The following is a 13,295-nucleotide window of genomic DNA, read 5'->3' on the forward strand; positions in this document are numbered from 1 at the left end:
GAGCCTGGCTGTGTGGGGGGTGAAAGGATGACCTCTTTCCATGCGGACGGCCAGCATCAGAGGTTACCCAGAGAGGTGGTGGAGTCTCCATCCTTGGAGGTTTGAAGACCCAGCTAGACAAAGCCTTGTCTGAGATGATGGAGTTGGGGCTGGTCCTGCTTGGAGCAGGGGGTTGCACTAGATGTGACCTCCTGAGCTCCCTTCAACCCTCATTTTCCATGATTTCTATGAATCTATTAATGACTCATCAGGGTTAAGTGCAGAGTGGGTTTTTAGGGCCAGGTAGTCTGGCATCCCCCATCACTTGCACATCTTCCACCCAGGCTACAGGCTAAGGCACAAGTCACATTCCTGGGCCAGCTCAGACTTTACCTCACCATCCGTGGTTAATAAGTCCATTGCCATCTCCATCAGGCCAGAGATAGGGTGGTGGCTATGCAATAGCGTTGCCTTCCACTGCTACCCATAGGTGTTGAAGCACTTTGCTAAGAAAAGGAAGCACCTTGCTTCTCATTTTACACGTGGGGAAACTGAGGCACAAAGCAGAACTTGCCCAAGGCCATGTCAGTGGCCCAAATGCAGGCAACATGACTCTCACTCAGATGCCCTGCCTTTCTGGGCTGGTCTCTATTCCCTCAATGCTTATAAAGCACTTTAGGAGCCTCCTATGAAAGATGTTAGTGCCGCGATATAGATGGTGAATGGTTTGGCCAACAACGCGTTGGATGGCGTGGAGCAGGGCAAGGCAGAGATTTCTGCACTCGCTGTTTCAATTCCCCATCTCTGTCTTTGCTCTAGACCCATATGCAATCGTCTCCTTCCTCCAACAAAGCCAGAAGACCGTGGTGGTCAAGAACACCTTGAATCCCACCTGGGACCAGACCCTCATCTTCTACGAGATCGAGATCTTCGGAGACCCCCAGAACGTGGCCGACTCCCCTCCCAACATCGTGGTGGAACTTTACGACCACGATACCTACGTGAGGGCCCGCACGCGCTGCGCTTTCGGGCTGCCTCGGCGCTTTGCTCATCATAAGTGTTCACTCGTGCAAATGTGCAGACCGTTGTATGCCGATGCACATACAACGGGCTCGCTTGCCAGTCAGATAATTGCTTAGCATGTGGGGCGGATGGCTAATCCTTCTAGCGTGTCTGGGCTGCACCACTCGCAGTCTGGAAGGAGACTGAGTCCTGCCAATGTCAAGACTTATTGATTCTCAACCGGGGTGCTGCAGCACCTCGGGGTGCCATGAGATCTTTTTAAGGGTGCTGCTAGGGTCCACTCAATATTAGCACTGTTCGGTGCGTGAAGACCTACACCATCCACAAAATGAACCCAGAGATTTCAAATAGAAAGCCGTCATGTCCAACGTGTCTACTCCATAAGTGATCCGGATCAAGGACAACAAGAAGTCCTTTTTTAAATACATAGGGGGTAAAAAGAAGGTACTGGGTAATGTGGGGCCTCTGCAGGACATCTGGTCATTGCACCAGACGACAAGGCTAACCTATTTAACAATGTCTTTGCCTCCATTTTTCTGAGTGGGGACCCGGTCCCCCCCCCCCCCCCCAAGGACCCCCTCAGGGAGGCGCAGCCAGGCCCAGGGTCAGCAAGGACCTAGTCAGGGAACTTCTGGAGGGACTGGATGTATTTAAATCAGCAGGTCCCAATGATCTCCACCCCTGAGTGCTGAGGGCATTAGCAGAGGTCATTGGGGAACCCTGGCTCGGCTTTACGAGCACTCATGGTGCTCTGGTGTGGTGCCAGAGGACTGGAAAAGGGCCAACGTGGTCCCCATTTTCAAAAAAGGGAGGAAGGAGGACCCAGGAAACTACAGGCCCGTTAGTCTTACCTCAGTCCTGGGGAAGCTCTTTGAGAAAATTATCCAGGAGCGCATCTGCGAGAGACCGGCAGGGGAGGTTATGCTTAGGGGCAACCAACACGGGTTCATTAGGGGCAGGTCCTCTCAGACCAACCTGGTGGCCTTCTACGACCAGGTCACCAAATCCTTAGATGCAGGGGTCGCAGTGGACGTAGTCTTTCTGGATTTTAAGAAGGCCTTCGACACTGTCTCTCACCCCAATCTCATTAAAAAACTAGGGGACTGTGGTGTCGACATGTGCACAGTCAGATGGGTCACTACCTGGCTGGAGGGCCGCACCCAGAGAGTGGTGGTGGACGGGTCTTATTCGACCCGGAGGGATGTGGGCAGTGGGGTCCCCCAGGGCTCGGTCCTCGGACCCGCGCTGTTCAACATCATCAGCAACTTGGATGAGGGGGTGAAAAGCACCTTTGCAGATGACACTAAGATGTGGGGGGAAGTGGGCATGCTAGAAGGGATGAATCGGCTGCAATCGGACCTGGACAGGTGACAGGGGTGGGCGGATGAGAACAGGATGGGTTTCAACACTGACAAGTGCAAGGTGCTGCACCTGGGGGGGAAGAACCAGCAGCACACCTACAGGCTGGGAACTCCCTTCTCGTCAGCGCAGAGGCAGAAAAGGATCTTGGAGTCAGTACTGATGCCAAAATGAACATGGGCCAGCAGTGTGGGGACGTGGTCAGGAAGGCCAACCACACCTTGTCATGTATCCACAGATGCATCTCGAGCAGGTCCAAGGAGGTGATCCTCCCCCTCTATGCGACACTGGTCAGGCCGCAGTTGGAGTAGTGCGTCCAGTTCTGGGCGCCACACTTCAGGAGGGATGTGGACAGCATGGAGAGGGTCCAGAGGAGACCACTCGCATGATCGGGGGGCAGCAGGGCAGGCCCTACGAGGAGAGGCGACGGGACCTGAACCTGTTCAGCTTCCACAAGAGAAGGCTGAGGGGGATCTAGTGGCCATTTACAAACCAGTCCGAGGGGTCCAGCAGGCATCGGGGGAGTCCCTGTTCCCCCGAGCATTCCCAGGAGTAACAAGAAATAGTGGTCACAAGCTGGCAGAGAGTAGATTCAGACTAGACATCAGGAGGCGATACTTCACAATCAGGACAGCTAGGATCTGGAACCAACTTCCAAGGGAGGTGGTGCTGGCTCCTACCCTGGGGGTCTTCAAAAGGAGGCTAGATAATCACCTGACCGGGGTTGTTTGACCCCAGCATCCTTTCCTGCCCGTGGCAGGGGGTCGGACTTGCTGATCTGCTCAGGTCCCCTCTGACCCGACCAAGTATGAAACTACGGTGGCAAGTTCTTTCCGAGTTCTTTGCAATGAAAGAATTGCTGTTTATTCTGTAAGCAAACAAACAAACAACAAAACCCAGTGAAAGCAAGGAATTGACCTTGAATCTGAGGAGTCTGAGAGCCACTGTCATAGAGGCTCTGAGTAACAAGCCAATGAGTCTCAATGAGGTGTGGACAGCTGAGAGCAGGTCCTTCCCCTGTGAATTAGCCACCGAGAGGAATGCGTTGGTCTAGAAAAGCTCATGACTTTTCCTGCTGTTCTCAGAAAAGTTTCCTGACCTGTGGCTGATGGGGGCTGGCCACAGACTGAGTGCAGCGGGCACCTAAGCATGAAGTCTCCACGGCTGCAATCAGACCTAGTGCTTTCCTTGCAGGGAGCGGATGAGTTCATGGGCCGCTGCATTTGCCGGCCCAGCCTGGAGCGCTCCCCAAGGCTGTCCTGGCATCCCATCACCAAGGGGAACAGGAACACAGGGGAGCTGCTTGCTGCCTTCGAACTGATTCAGAGGGAAAAGGTAAGCCCCAGCAAAGATACCCCTTCCCCGCTCTGTTTCAGTCGTATGCTTGCACCGAGAAAACTGGAGCCCGTTGCAATTGCCAGCATCCTGGGATTTGACTGCTCGGGGCCATAGGAGGAATACACGGGACCCTCTCCTGGATGCTCAGAGAGCGTACCGCTGGGGCTTGCACACCCAGGGGCCTCCGGGGAGGGATGGGTCCCTGGTACCCAAGCAACAAGGAGGTGCTTATATGATCCCTTGCAATGCTTTCTTTCTCCATGCAGGACTGCCCGTCGGTGGGTTAGGACCAGGGCCGGTGGGTGGTGACAGCAAAGCACCCATGGCAGACTAGCTAGAGCAGCTGTGCCATAGGGGAGACTGAACTGAGGGGAGGGATGTTGCCCACTCAGTGGGTGCCCAGAGCTGATTGCCCCTGTGAATGCAGACGGGACCATGCAGCTGGCTATTTGAAGCAGCCCCCCGGCTCTGGTGGAAGAGACCGGGGTCCTCAGCACCCAGATGTCCCCAGATCGGGCCCAGTGAATAGGGACGTGGCTCTGCAACGCAGGGCCCCAGCCCCGGGTTTTTGGTGGGAGCGGGAGCACGCGTGCTGTCCCGGATGGAGCTCACCGCGGAGGGTGGGAAGGGTCCCGGGAGCTCGAGCGCGATCTGAATGCCTGTTTGCTCTCCGCAGCCGGCTGTTCACCACATCCCTGGCTTCGAGGTAAGGCTCTCGTCCCATGTACAGCCTGCAAGGGGCTGTTTCCCATGCCCGGCTCCGGCAGCCTCCCTGAGAGCTTGGCCCGAGCCGGGACCCCCAGGTTCGACGCGGCTTGCGGCTCGGAGCCGATGCGTCTGCCCCCGGCGGCTCTTCTGAGTCGGGGAGGTGCCACAAAGAGCCCTCCACCCCCTTGCTCCTTGGCTAAAATGGAAATATTCTGCCCCATAGCTGGGGTTCACTTTTTCCTCCTGTATCCCATGATAGCAGCCCACCTTTCCACCTGCTGTCTCCCCTCTATCCGTTCTCCCATGGTATGGGGGTCTCTGGAGTTGCCAGCCTCCCAGCATCAAGCTATCCCGTCTCCTCATCCCTCACACCATCCGTTCTTCCTCTGCACCTGCCCCTTCTCTCAGCTCTGCCCCCGCGGTCCCTCTCTTCCTCCACCTTCCTACCTGACCCCTACCCCTGCCCCGTGCACCCCTCTCTGTCCAAACCAGCCAAGATGCGTCCATTGCCCGACCTCTTTGCAAAACTACTGACACAACAGCAGACATCACATCCATCCCTGATGCAGGGAAAGCAAGGGGAGCACGGCCACCAACGCCCTGCTGCTGCAAAGGTTGTTAATATTCGCCCGAGAGAATAATGTCACGATCTGAGCTTGGAGGGCTGGGCTTCCCCCCAAATTGAAGTGCAGGATCCGCGTCTCACATGCACCCTCTGCTACAAGTCTGGGACAGAGACCAATAATTTGGGGGTGTAATGACGTGTCGGAGGTTGTCTCCATATTGCATGGTCCTGAGCAAAAAAAAACGTTGATCTGTTGCATTTGATTTTTAAATCGGATGTCCAGACTTTCCAACTCCCGAAGGTTTGAATTTTAATTCCCCTGTTTTTTTAAGGGAGGTTTCTGGCTGGACGGTCTTGCCCCCAGCCTCCGCTCAGGGTCAGACCGATCTCCACATTAGGGTCAGCTTGCTAAGAAAAATTTTTCCAACTATTTGAGCTGGTCTAAAAGAAGATATCGCATTTACCCAAAGAACCTCGTCTGCCCAGCGTCAAGGAGGGTTTTCCCCCCTTGATCAGTCTGGGGTGGAGGGGGGTTGCCTTCCTCTGTACCAGAGGGCATGGGGATCTTTCAAGCATATTTTAACACCCCTCACAGCTGCAGGACACTGGTTGCTGTTGTCCTCTTGCTTTACCTGTGGCAGGTGTGGGTGCTTTGTGTTGTGGCTGTGTCAGGGTTGTCAGTGTTAATAGGTTAGACAAGGATTGTCTGGGATGGTTTGCGTAGGGATGTTCCTGTCTCGGGCAGGGGGTGGACTAGATGTGGACTCTGCAGGTCCCTTCCAGCCCTGTTTCCCCCCCAGGATCCACTCCTTGCCACTCGACACGGTGAAATAAAGGGAGTTTTATTTCCCCAGGACACACTAGTTTTCCTTTCTATTTTCACTTTGGCTGGGATGATGGAGTTGGGGCTGGTCCTGCTTGGAGCAGGGGGTTGCACTAGATGTGACCTCCTGAGGTTCCTTCCCACCCTCACTTTCTATGAGTCTACGATTTTCCTTTGGCTCCTTTGAAAGTCCTGCTGTTTGGAGCTGCATCAGACTTTATCCCACCATCCTGGGTTGATAAATGCCTCCAAACAAGAGGACCAGAACGACAGTGATTTTGCAGTCACAGAGCTACAACGGGGAAGGAGCAAAGCGGCATCTCCATCCCTTGTCACCTGCTTTCCAAAGGTGGCAGATTAGCAGAGTTTGGTTTTTCCTTCTCTCCTGGATTTTTTTTCTTCCAGAATCAAAGAAGTTTTGAGAAGTTACAGAGTAGGAAAAGAGAGGGGAAAAAATGAAAAATTGCAAAAAAAAATAATCCTCCGCTCAATGCGTGGAAAGCTGAACAGAAACGGCAGGGAAAAGAGAAGAGAAGAGTAACCGAAAAGGATGTTCTAAAATGTCTAGTTTTGATGAAAGAACTATTTAAAAAAAAGTTTCGGAAAAGTTTTCAGTTTTTAGTGAAAAAAGGGCAAAACATTTCTTGGGAAACAGGAGCGTTCATTCTTGACACCCTCCTTTCCAAGCCAGGCAGATCGGTACAGATGACAGGACAGGAGTGCACGGCAGGCATCCCCTTGCGGTCACGTCTGTCCCCCGCCCTGGCGCCCGTCTGGGACGTCCAGCTCCCTCACGACCCGTGGTGCTGATCTGCTCTGCCCCGTGCTGTGGTGGGCATCTCATGCTAGGAGGGAATGGCTTTCAGAGCCATCATCACCTGCATTGCCCTGCATTACTGTTGTGATATGCAGACTGCACGGGAAACCTTCCTGGGGTTCAAAGCTTTTCTGGGAGTGTGTGTATGAGTGTATTTGCACATTTCTAATCTCTGTCTTTTCTCTCTTTCTCCTCCAGAGCGAGTTGTCAGCAGACAGCCTGGATGAGGTGAGATTATGGTGCTTTTGAGATATTTCCCCCCTGCTTTCTTCCCGGTAGGCCTCGCTTTAATTCTGTCTGCCAAGAGCAAGTGATTCTGTTTCGATGGTCGTATCCGGTAGCTTCATTGACTTTTTCTCGATGATTGTCAGCACAGGCGAGGTGGGTAGATGGAGATTTGCTTGATCTGGTGCCGTTTCCAAGTAGGAAGGCACGTGGGCTGAGATGCACCCTGGCAGGAAACGTTCACGGGAGCCTTTCATCACTTGATCCCTCCGAACAAGGCTTGACAAGGTCATCAGCATCCAAGGGCCTTGTTTCAGGGCTCTGTCCCAGGGTGAAATCTCTCTGCAGAGACACTGGGAGACCCAAGAGGATGTGGAAGTAGCCAGATGATTGTCATTGGAGAGGAGTCCAAGCTGTGACCTTTAGGTTAGCACTTGGCTCTGCAAGGCAGGGGGTCTGGGTCCATCCAGCTGCCTTGGGATCACTGTGGAGGGGGAAGAGTAGTGATCCCAAACCTGAGCTGTCCCAGGGTTTGGGAGATCTGGGTCTCGGGGTTGGGTTTTGGCCTGCTGCAGAGACAAGGACCCGGATGCAGAGTTCAGAAATCCCCCAGCAGATTGGACCCGTTTGGATCTGGCGTGCTGGTTTGGGGCTGTCTTAGCTGCTACCACCTGGGAGCCCAACATCCCTCCTGGTTAGGTGTGACTTGCACGGACTAAGATGAGACCGGCCCCCTTTAAACCTAATGAAAGGCAGGCTCTGTCTGAGCTAACTTGGCACATATTGGGGACAGCAGGTCCCTCCAGCCCCTGCATGTCTGTTCACTGGGTCAGCTACAAGCGTTGCCCTCATGCCCATGGCATGGGATGGCAGGGACTCCGAGGAATCTGGAGGTTAAGATTCACAGCAGCATCTAGGTTGGACCATGACACATCCCTGTGCTTGGTCATTCCTTCTCCATGGGGGACTAGGCGTGCTGGCCCCTGAGGCCTCTTCCAGGCTGATGCTCCTTTAAGGATGGGGATGTCCATGGTGATCTGCAATGCAATGCAATGCAATGCAATGCCATGCAGGGCAATGCAGGGCATTGCAGGGCAATACAATGCAGGGCAGTGCAATGCAATTCAGTGCATAATGCAAGTGTCACATGGAGGGCCTTGGGGGTGACCCACACCAGCTCAGAGAAGCCTCCCCATAGCCCCCTTTACATGGTGGGGACAGGTCTGCAGCGGCTTCCAAGCTAACAGGCCCAATCCTCTGGCTTTTTCTGTTAGACCCAGAAGCTTCTGGTTCTCTCCCCATAGCTGTGCCTGCAGGCTCCAGTGCACGAGAGGAGGTTGCACATGGACAGCTTGTAGGGTCCTGCCCCTCTGCCCTGTCTGTGTAACGGTGCTGGGGTGAGCAGAGAGGCAGCAGCTTGTGCCAGGGACACAACAGTCCCGGCATGTCTCACTGCACTGACACTGGCATCCCCAGAGCTGGGGTGCAGGGATGCAGCTTCCACACTTATCCCCCCACGAGCCCACACCGGCGCTGGCTAATCCTCTCTGAGTCACACGGGTGCAGCCTCCAGCGCTTTCCATTGAAAGGGGCCGGGAAATGCAATACCTTTGAACAGCAGCGAGGTTCCAGGCTTGCTTTTCCTCGCTCCCGGTTTGCAAACCTGGCCAGCTGTTCGTCGCGGACCAGAAATTTCCACCATGTTTCTTCTGGGAATCGCTGGAACGTTCCCACGGCAAGAGGATTTCGAAGTTTCCACATCAAAATCCACTCCCAGGGACCCCCCGCTGCTCCTCCCGGTGTACTGCCTGGTTCCCAGGCTACTTTGCTGCCCTGCCAGCTGGCTCTTGAGCCAGCAAGGAAGCCAGGGAGCTGGGCAGCCCACCCACCGGCCAGCCAGATGGGCCTCCAGCGAGCCAGACATCCTGGCAGCAGCGAGAGCTGGGGAGCCCGTGCAAGGCGAGGGCAGCTTGGGGAGGCGCGCTGCCCCAGCCAGGCAGGCTGGTTGCCCTCCAGCAAGGTAGCAGGGGGTCTGGGCATCTCGGAGAGCCACGCAGGCTGGCGGAGACCCAGGCAGGCGGGCTGGCCAGCTTTCCATCGACTGGCTCGACACGTTTCCACCGCGCGCTGCGATTTCCATCACGTCAGCGTTTTGCAGCGGGAGGGTTTGGACCAGCTCGGCTTTTAGGCCACCTCCTTTTCCCTCTGCAAGCATTGCCCCCATGCAGGAGGGGGATGCGGGGGCTGCCATGAACTCTGCCAGGCCAGCGTAACCGTGTCTGTGCTTTCTCTCCTCCATTCCTCTTGGCACGGCCGGTCCGGGGACGGGCACCGCAGCTGTGTACCGCTGTCTTCTTCTCCGAGGGTCTCCTGCAATGGGTATCTTTTCATCTCAGACTTGGCTCTCCTCCTGCGCCCGGGGCTGGAGACCGAGCAGAGCCTCGACAGAGCTTCTCCATGCAGTGGCCAGCCCCTTCCCCTTCTGTCCAGGCCACCCCGCTCAGTGACCACCGCCGTATCCGACCCGGATTCTCCACCCACTTGGTGTGGGGATAAATGACCGCTCCGGTGATTTCATGACTCAATGCCAAGCCTGGAGCCAGACCTCCCAGCTCCTTTGGGGACAGGGGGACGTGCCGGTGCAGCTCCAATACAGTCATTTGGACCCGCTGGAGGCTCGACGTGCTGTCCGGTCATTCGGACTGCCTCTGCCAGGCCTGATAGGGGCTAGTTTTCCCAAGTCTTTTCCATTAGGTCAAAGTGCTTGTCCTTGCAAGAAGGTTGACTCCCCAAAACAGCTTCCCTTTATTAACCTGCCCGCTCACTGCAAAGAGATGAAGCTCTGTCTTGGTTACTGCTCGTGTCCAGCCTGCCGCCCTCTTACCCCGACAACCCCTCTCCCCCATCGCCTCCCACCCAGACCCTGCTTGCAAATCATTTCTCTCTGCTCACTTCTGATGGAAGCTGGAAGTCCAACCTATGGCTGCAAACACAGCCTCCTCCCCGCAGGGCAGCGGGGCAGCGGTGGGGAAGGAAGAGCTATTTGCACGAGATAAGGGTGTTGGGCACGACCACTTCAGGAGGAGCTGTGCCCGACACCGGCACTTGCTCTGTGTTGGAGGCATCGACACTTTGCCTCCGCACACCAAGACCCGTGTCCGAAAGTGCAATGCAAGAGTGACCCCCAAGCCACTGCCTCTGCTCGGGTCCAGGACGCTCGGCCTCCTCTTCTCTCCCAGTCGGTGAGCAGGCAGCACGATTTCTTTTTGCTCTACTTTCCTCGTGTTTCTAGATGGTGCTCCCTTCTCCCCTGAAGAAGGCTTGGACAAGAGTCTTCATCTTTTCCGAGCCCACCCAGGGCTCATGCACGCTCACGTGGCACGAGTTACCTTCTCTTAGTTACACGGAGAAGGGAGATCGTTCTCTGCGGCTGCAGGGGACCGGACGAGGAGCAATGGTCTTATATTGCAGCCAGGCAAATTGAGGTTAGAGATAAGGACGCACTTTCTCAGTGCTCGGACAGGCTGCCTTGTGCATTTTTAAACTGGGCTGTTGTAGACAGGGATGCTGCTTGCTGGAGCAGAGGGCTAGACTAGATGGCAACCCTGCTGCTCTGTGATTCGGTGACATTAGAGATAACGTCTGTTTTGCAGCAATAATTCATATGGTATTTTAGGAAAAATGTCCTAAGGGGGAAGGTAGCGAAGGGCTGAAATAGGGGAGGTCGTGCACTAGCTGATCTCTAGTAGTCCCTTCCAGCCTACATCTCCGTGATCCCACACCTAGGAAAGGTCAAGTTCAGCACAGGATATATAATATATGCACTGGCTTGGCTTTAAGCAGTCGCTGCAGTCTACTTTCCCTGTTCATCAAAGCATGGAAATAGGTGTTTACATTCAGTTGGCGCTGATGCCACTTGAGGGCCATGCCGACAGCTCAGCAAGTGGTGGAGCAGTTTGCCAAACAGGAATGGACTCTAGTCCTTGAGGGTAAGCATGGGTTTAGGTTAGTCCTTGAGGGTAAGCATTGTATTTAAATGACTGGCTGAATTAGGGTGCCAGGGGGTATGTTGCTATGCTGTAAGGGGAGTGAGAGTTTTCAAGGACGGTGACAGCAAATAGAGGGTCTCGAGGAGTTTCTGTAGCTGAACAGTCAGGATGCTAATGGGGTGCAAGCACAGGACTTCATCACAACTTCCACACTTGCACATCAGTGCAAGCGTCTGGCTTGGGAAACCAAGGGCAGGCCCCCTCCGTAAGTGGCTCAGTGTCCAGAAATGCCGAGCACCGAGTGGTGCCCAGGCCCCCCACTACAGACAGGATGTGGACACATTGGAGAGAGTCCAGTGGAGGGCAGTGAAAATGGTTGGGAGGCTGGGGGACAGGACTGGTGCTGAGAGGCTGAGAGTAATGGGCTGATTGAGTCTGCAGAAGAGAAGACCGAGGGGGATTGAATAGCAGCCTTCACCTCCCTGCAGGGGGGCTGCAAAGAGGATGGAGCTGGGCTGGTCTCAGTGGGGCAGATGACAGAAGGAGCAATGGGCTCAAGCTGCAGCAAAGGAAGTTGAGGTTGGATATTAGGATGAACTTTCTCATGAGGAGGGTGGTGAAGCACTGGAACAGGCTCCCCAGAGAGGTGGTGCAGTCTCCATCCTTGGAGGTTTTAAGGCCCAGCTAGACCAAGCCTTGACTGGGATGATGGAGTTGGGGCTGGTCCTGCTTGGAGCAGGGGTTGGACTAGATGTGATCTCCTGAGCTCCCTTTCTGCCCTCCTTGTCTGCGATTCTGATTCTGGTGCTAGTCAGAGGCACTCACTGCCTCCCTGGACTGGACTTCGATCTTCTTGAATGAAGCAATAAGGTGCCTCTAGGTCAGGAGTGGGCAAAATGCAGCCCGCGGGCTGGATGCAGCCTGCCAGGCCATTCTATCTGGCCTGGGGGGCCCTTAAAAAACTTAGAAAATTAATATTTATCTGCCCCTGGCTGCCTGTCATGCAGCCCTCGATGGCGTGCCCAAACTCAGTAAGCGCCCTCCTCCACCGCTTTAGGTTATAATCAGAGCTTGACTCACTGTGGATGATTAACGTGACTGCACGAGCCCAGGGCACTTGGGATCAGGGAACCAGGGCCGGTGGAAAGATATGTACTACCAGCTTCAGGTTAAAACCCAGGTGCTCCCACTGTCCTGGCTGGCCAAGAGCAGCGTTGAGAAAGTCTTCAGCGAACAAGCAGCATTCACTTTGCAGCCACAAGCAATTGCCAGGGAAAGGCAAAGTCCAGGATATGGCAACTCTGACCTTCCCCTCATGAAAAAAATCTCTTTATAGTGCTTTTAAATAGATCTATCTATCTATCTATCTATCTATCTATCTATCTATCTATCTATCTATCTATCTATCTATCTATACGTAGACCCTGAGATGGTGCAGAGTCACTTGGAAGAACTGGATGCCTTTAAGTCGGCAGGCCCGGATGGGCTCCATCCGAGGGTGCTGAAGGCACTGGCCGACGTCATTGCAGAGCCACTGGCGGGAATATTCGAATGCTCGTGGCGCACGGGCCAAGTCCCGGAGGACTGGAAAAGGGCCAACGTGTCCCCATTTTCAAAAAAGGGAGGAAGGAGGACCCGGGCAACTATAGGCCAGTCAGTCTCACCTCCATCCTTGGCAAAGTCTTTGAAAAAATTATCAAGGCTCACATTTGTGAGAGCCCGGCAGGGCAAATGATGCTGAGGGGAAACCAGCACGGGTTTGTGGCGGGCAGATCGTGCCTGACCAATCTAGTCTCCTTCTATGACCAGGTTACGAAACGCCTGGACACAGGAGGAGGGGTGGATGTCGTCTACTTAGACTTCAGGAAGGCCTTCGACACGGTATCCCACCCCATGCTGGTGAACAAGTTAAGAGGCTGTGATTTGGATGACTGCACAGTCCGGTGGGTGGCGAATTGGCTAGAGGGTCGCACCCAAAGAGTCGTGGTTGATGGGTCAGTCTCGACCTGGAAGGGTGTGGGCAGTGGGGTCCCGCAGGGCTCGCTCCTTGGACCGATACTCTTTAATGTCTTCATCAGCGACTTGGACGAGGGAGTCAAATGTACTCTGTCCAAGTTTGCAGATGACACAAAGCTATGGGGAGAAGTGGACACGCCGGAGGGCAGGGAACAGCTGCAGGCAGACCTGGACAGGTTGGACAAGTGGACAGAAAACAACAGGATGCAGTTCAACAAGGAGAAATGCAAAGTGCTGCACCTAGGGAGGAAAAATGTCCAGCACACCTACAGCCTAGGGAATGACCTGCTGGGTGGCACAGAGGTGGAAAGGGATCTTGGAGTCCTAGTGGACTCCAAGATGAACATGAGCCGGCAGTGTGACGAAGCCATCAGAAAAGCCAGTGGCACTTTATCGTGCATCAGCAGATGCATGACGAATAGGTCCAGGGAGGTGATACTTCCCCTCTATCGG

General features: G+C 54.6%; 1 protein-coding gene across 3 annotated transcripts in view; it reads left to right on the top strand.

The window, feature by feature from the left end:
* The window catches only part of DYSF (dysferlin), a 200,784-nt gene that overhangs the window by 107,365 nt on the left and 80,124 nt on the right, over positions 1 to 13,295 (top strand). For all 3 annotated transcript variants that reach the window (XM_019495633.2, XM_019495634.2, XM_059721412.1), the window contains exons 32-35: positions 799 to 980; positions 3,556 to 3,696; positions 4,376 to 4,405; positions 6,811 to 6,840. In XM_019495633.2, coding sequence (XP_019351178.2) covers positions 799 to 980; positions 3,556 to 3,696; positions 4,376 to 4,405; positions 6,811 to 6,840 — 383 coding nt within the window. The remainder of the gene's footprint in view (positions 1 to 798; positions 981 to 3,555; positions 3,697 to 4,375; positions 4,406 to 6,810; positions 6,841 to 13,295) is intronic.

Source organism: Alligator mississippiensis, chromosome 2 (genome assembly GCF_030867095.1).
Source record: "Alligator mississippiensis isolate rAllMis1 chromosome 2, rAllMis1, whole genome shotgun sequence".
NCBI lineage: Eukaryota > Metazoa > Chordata > Crocodylia > Alligatoridae > Alligator > Alligator mississippiensis.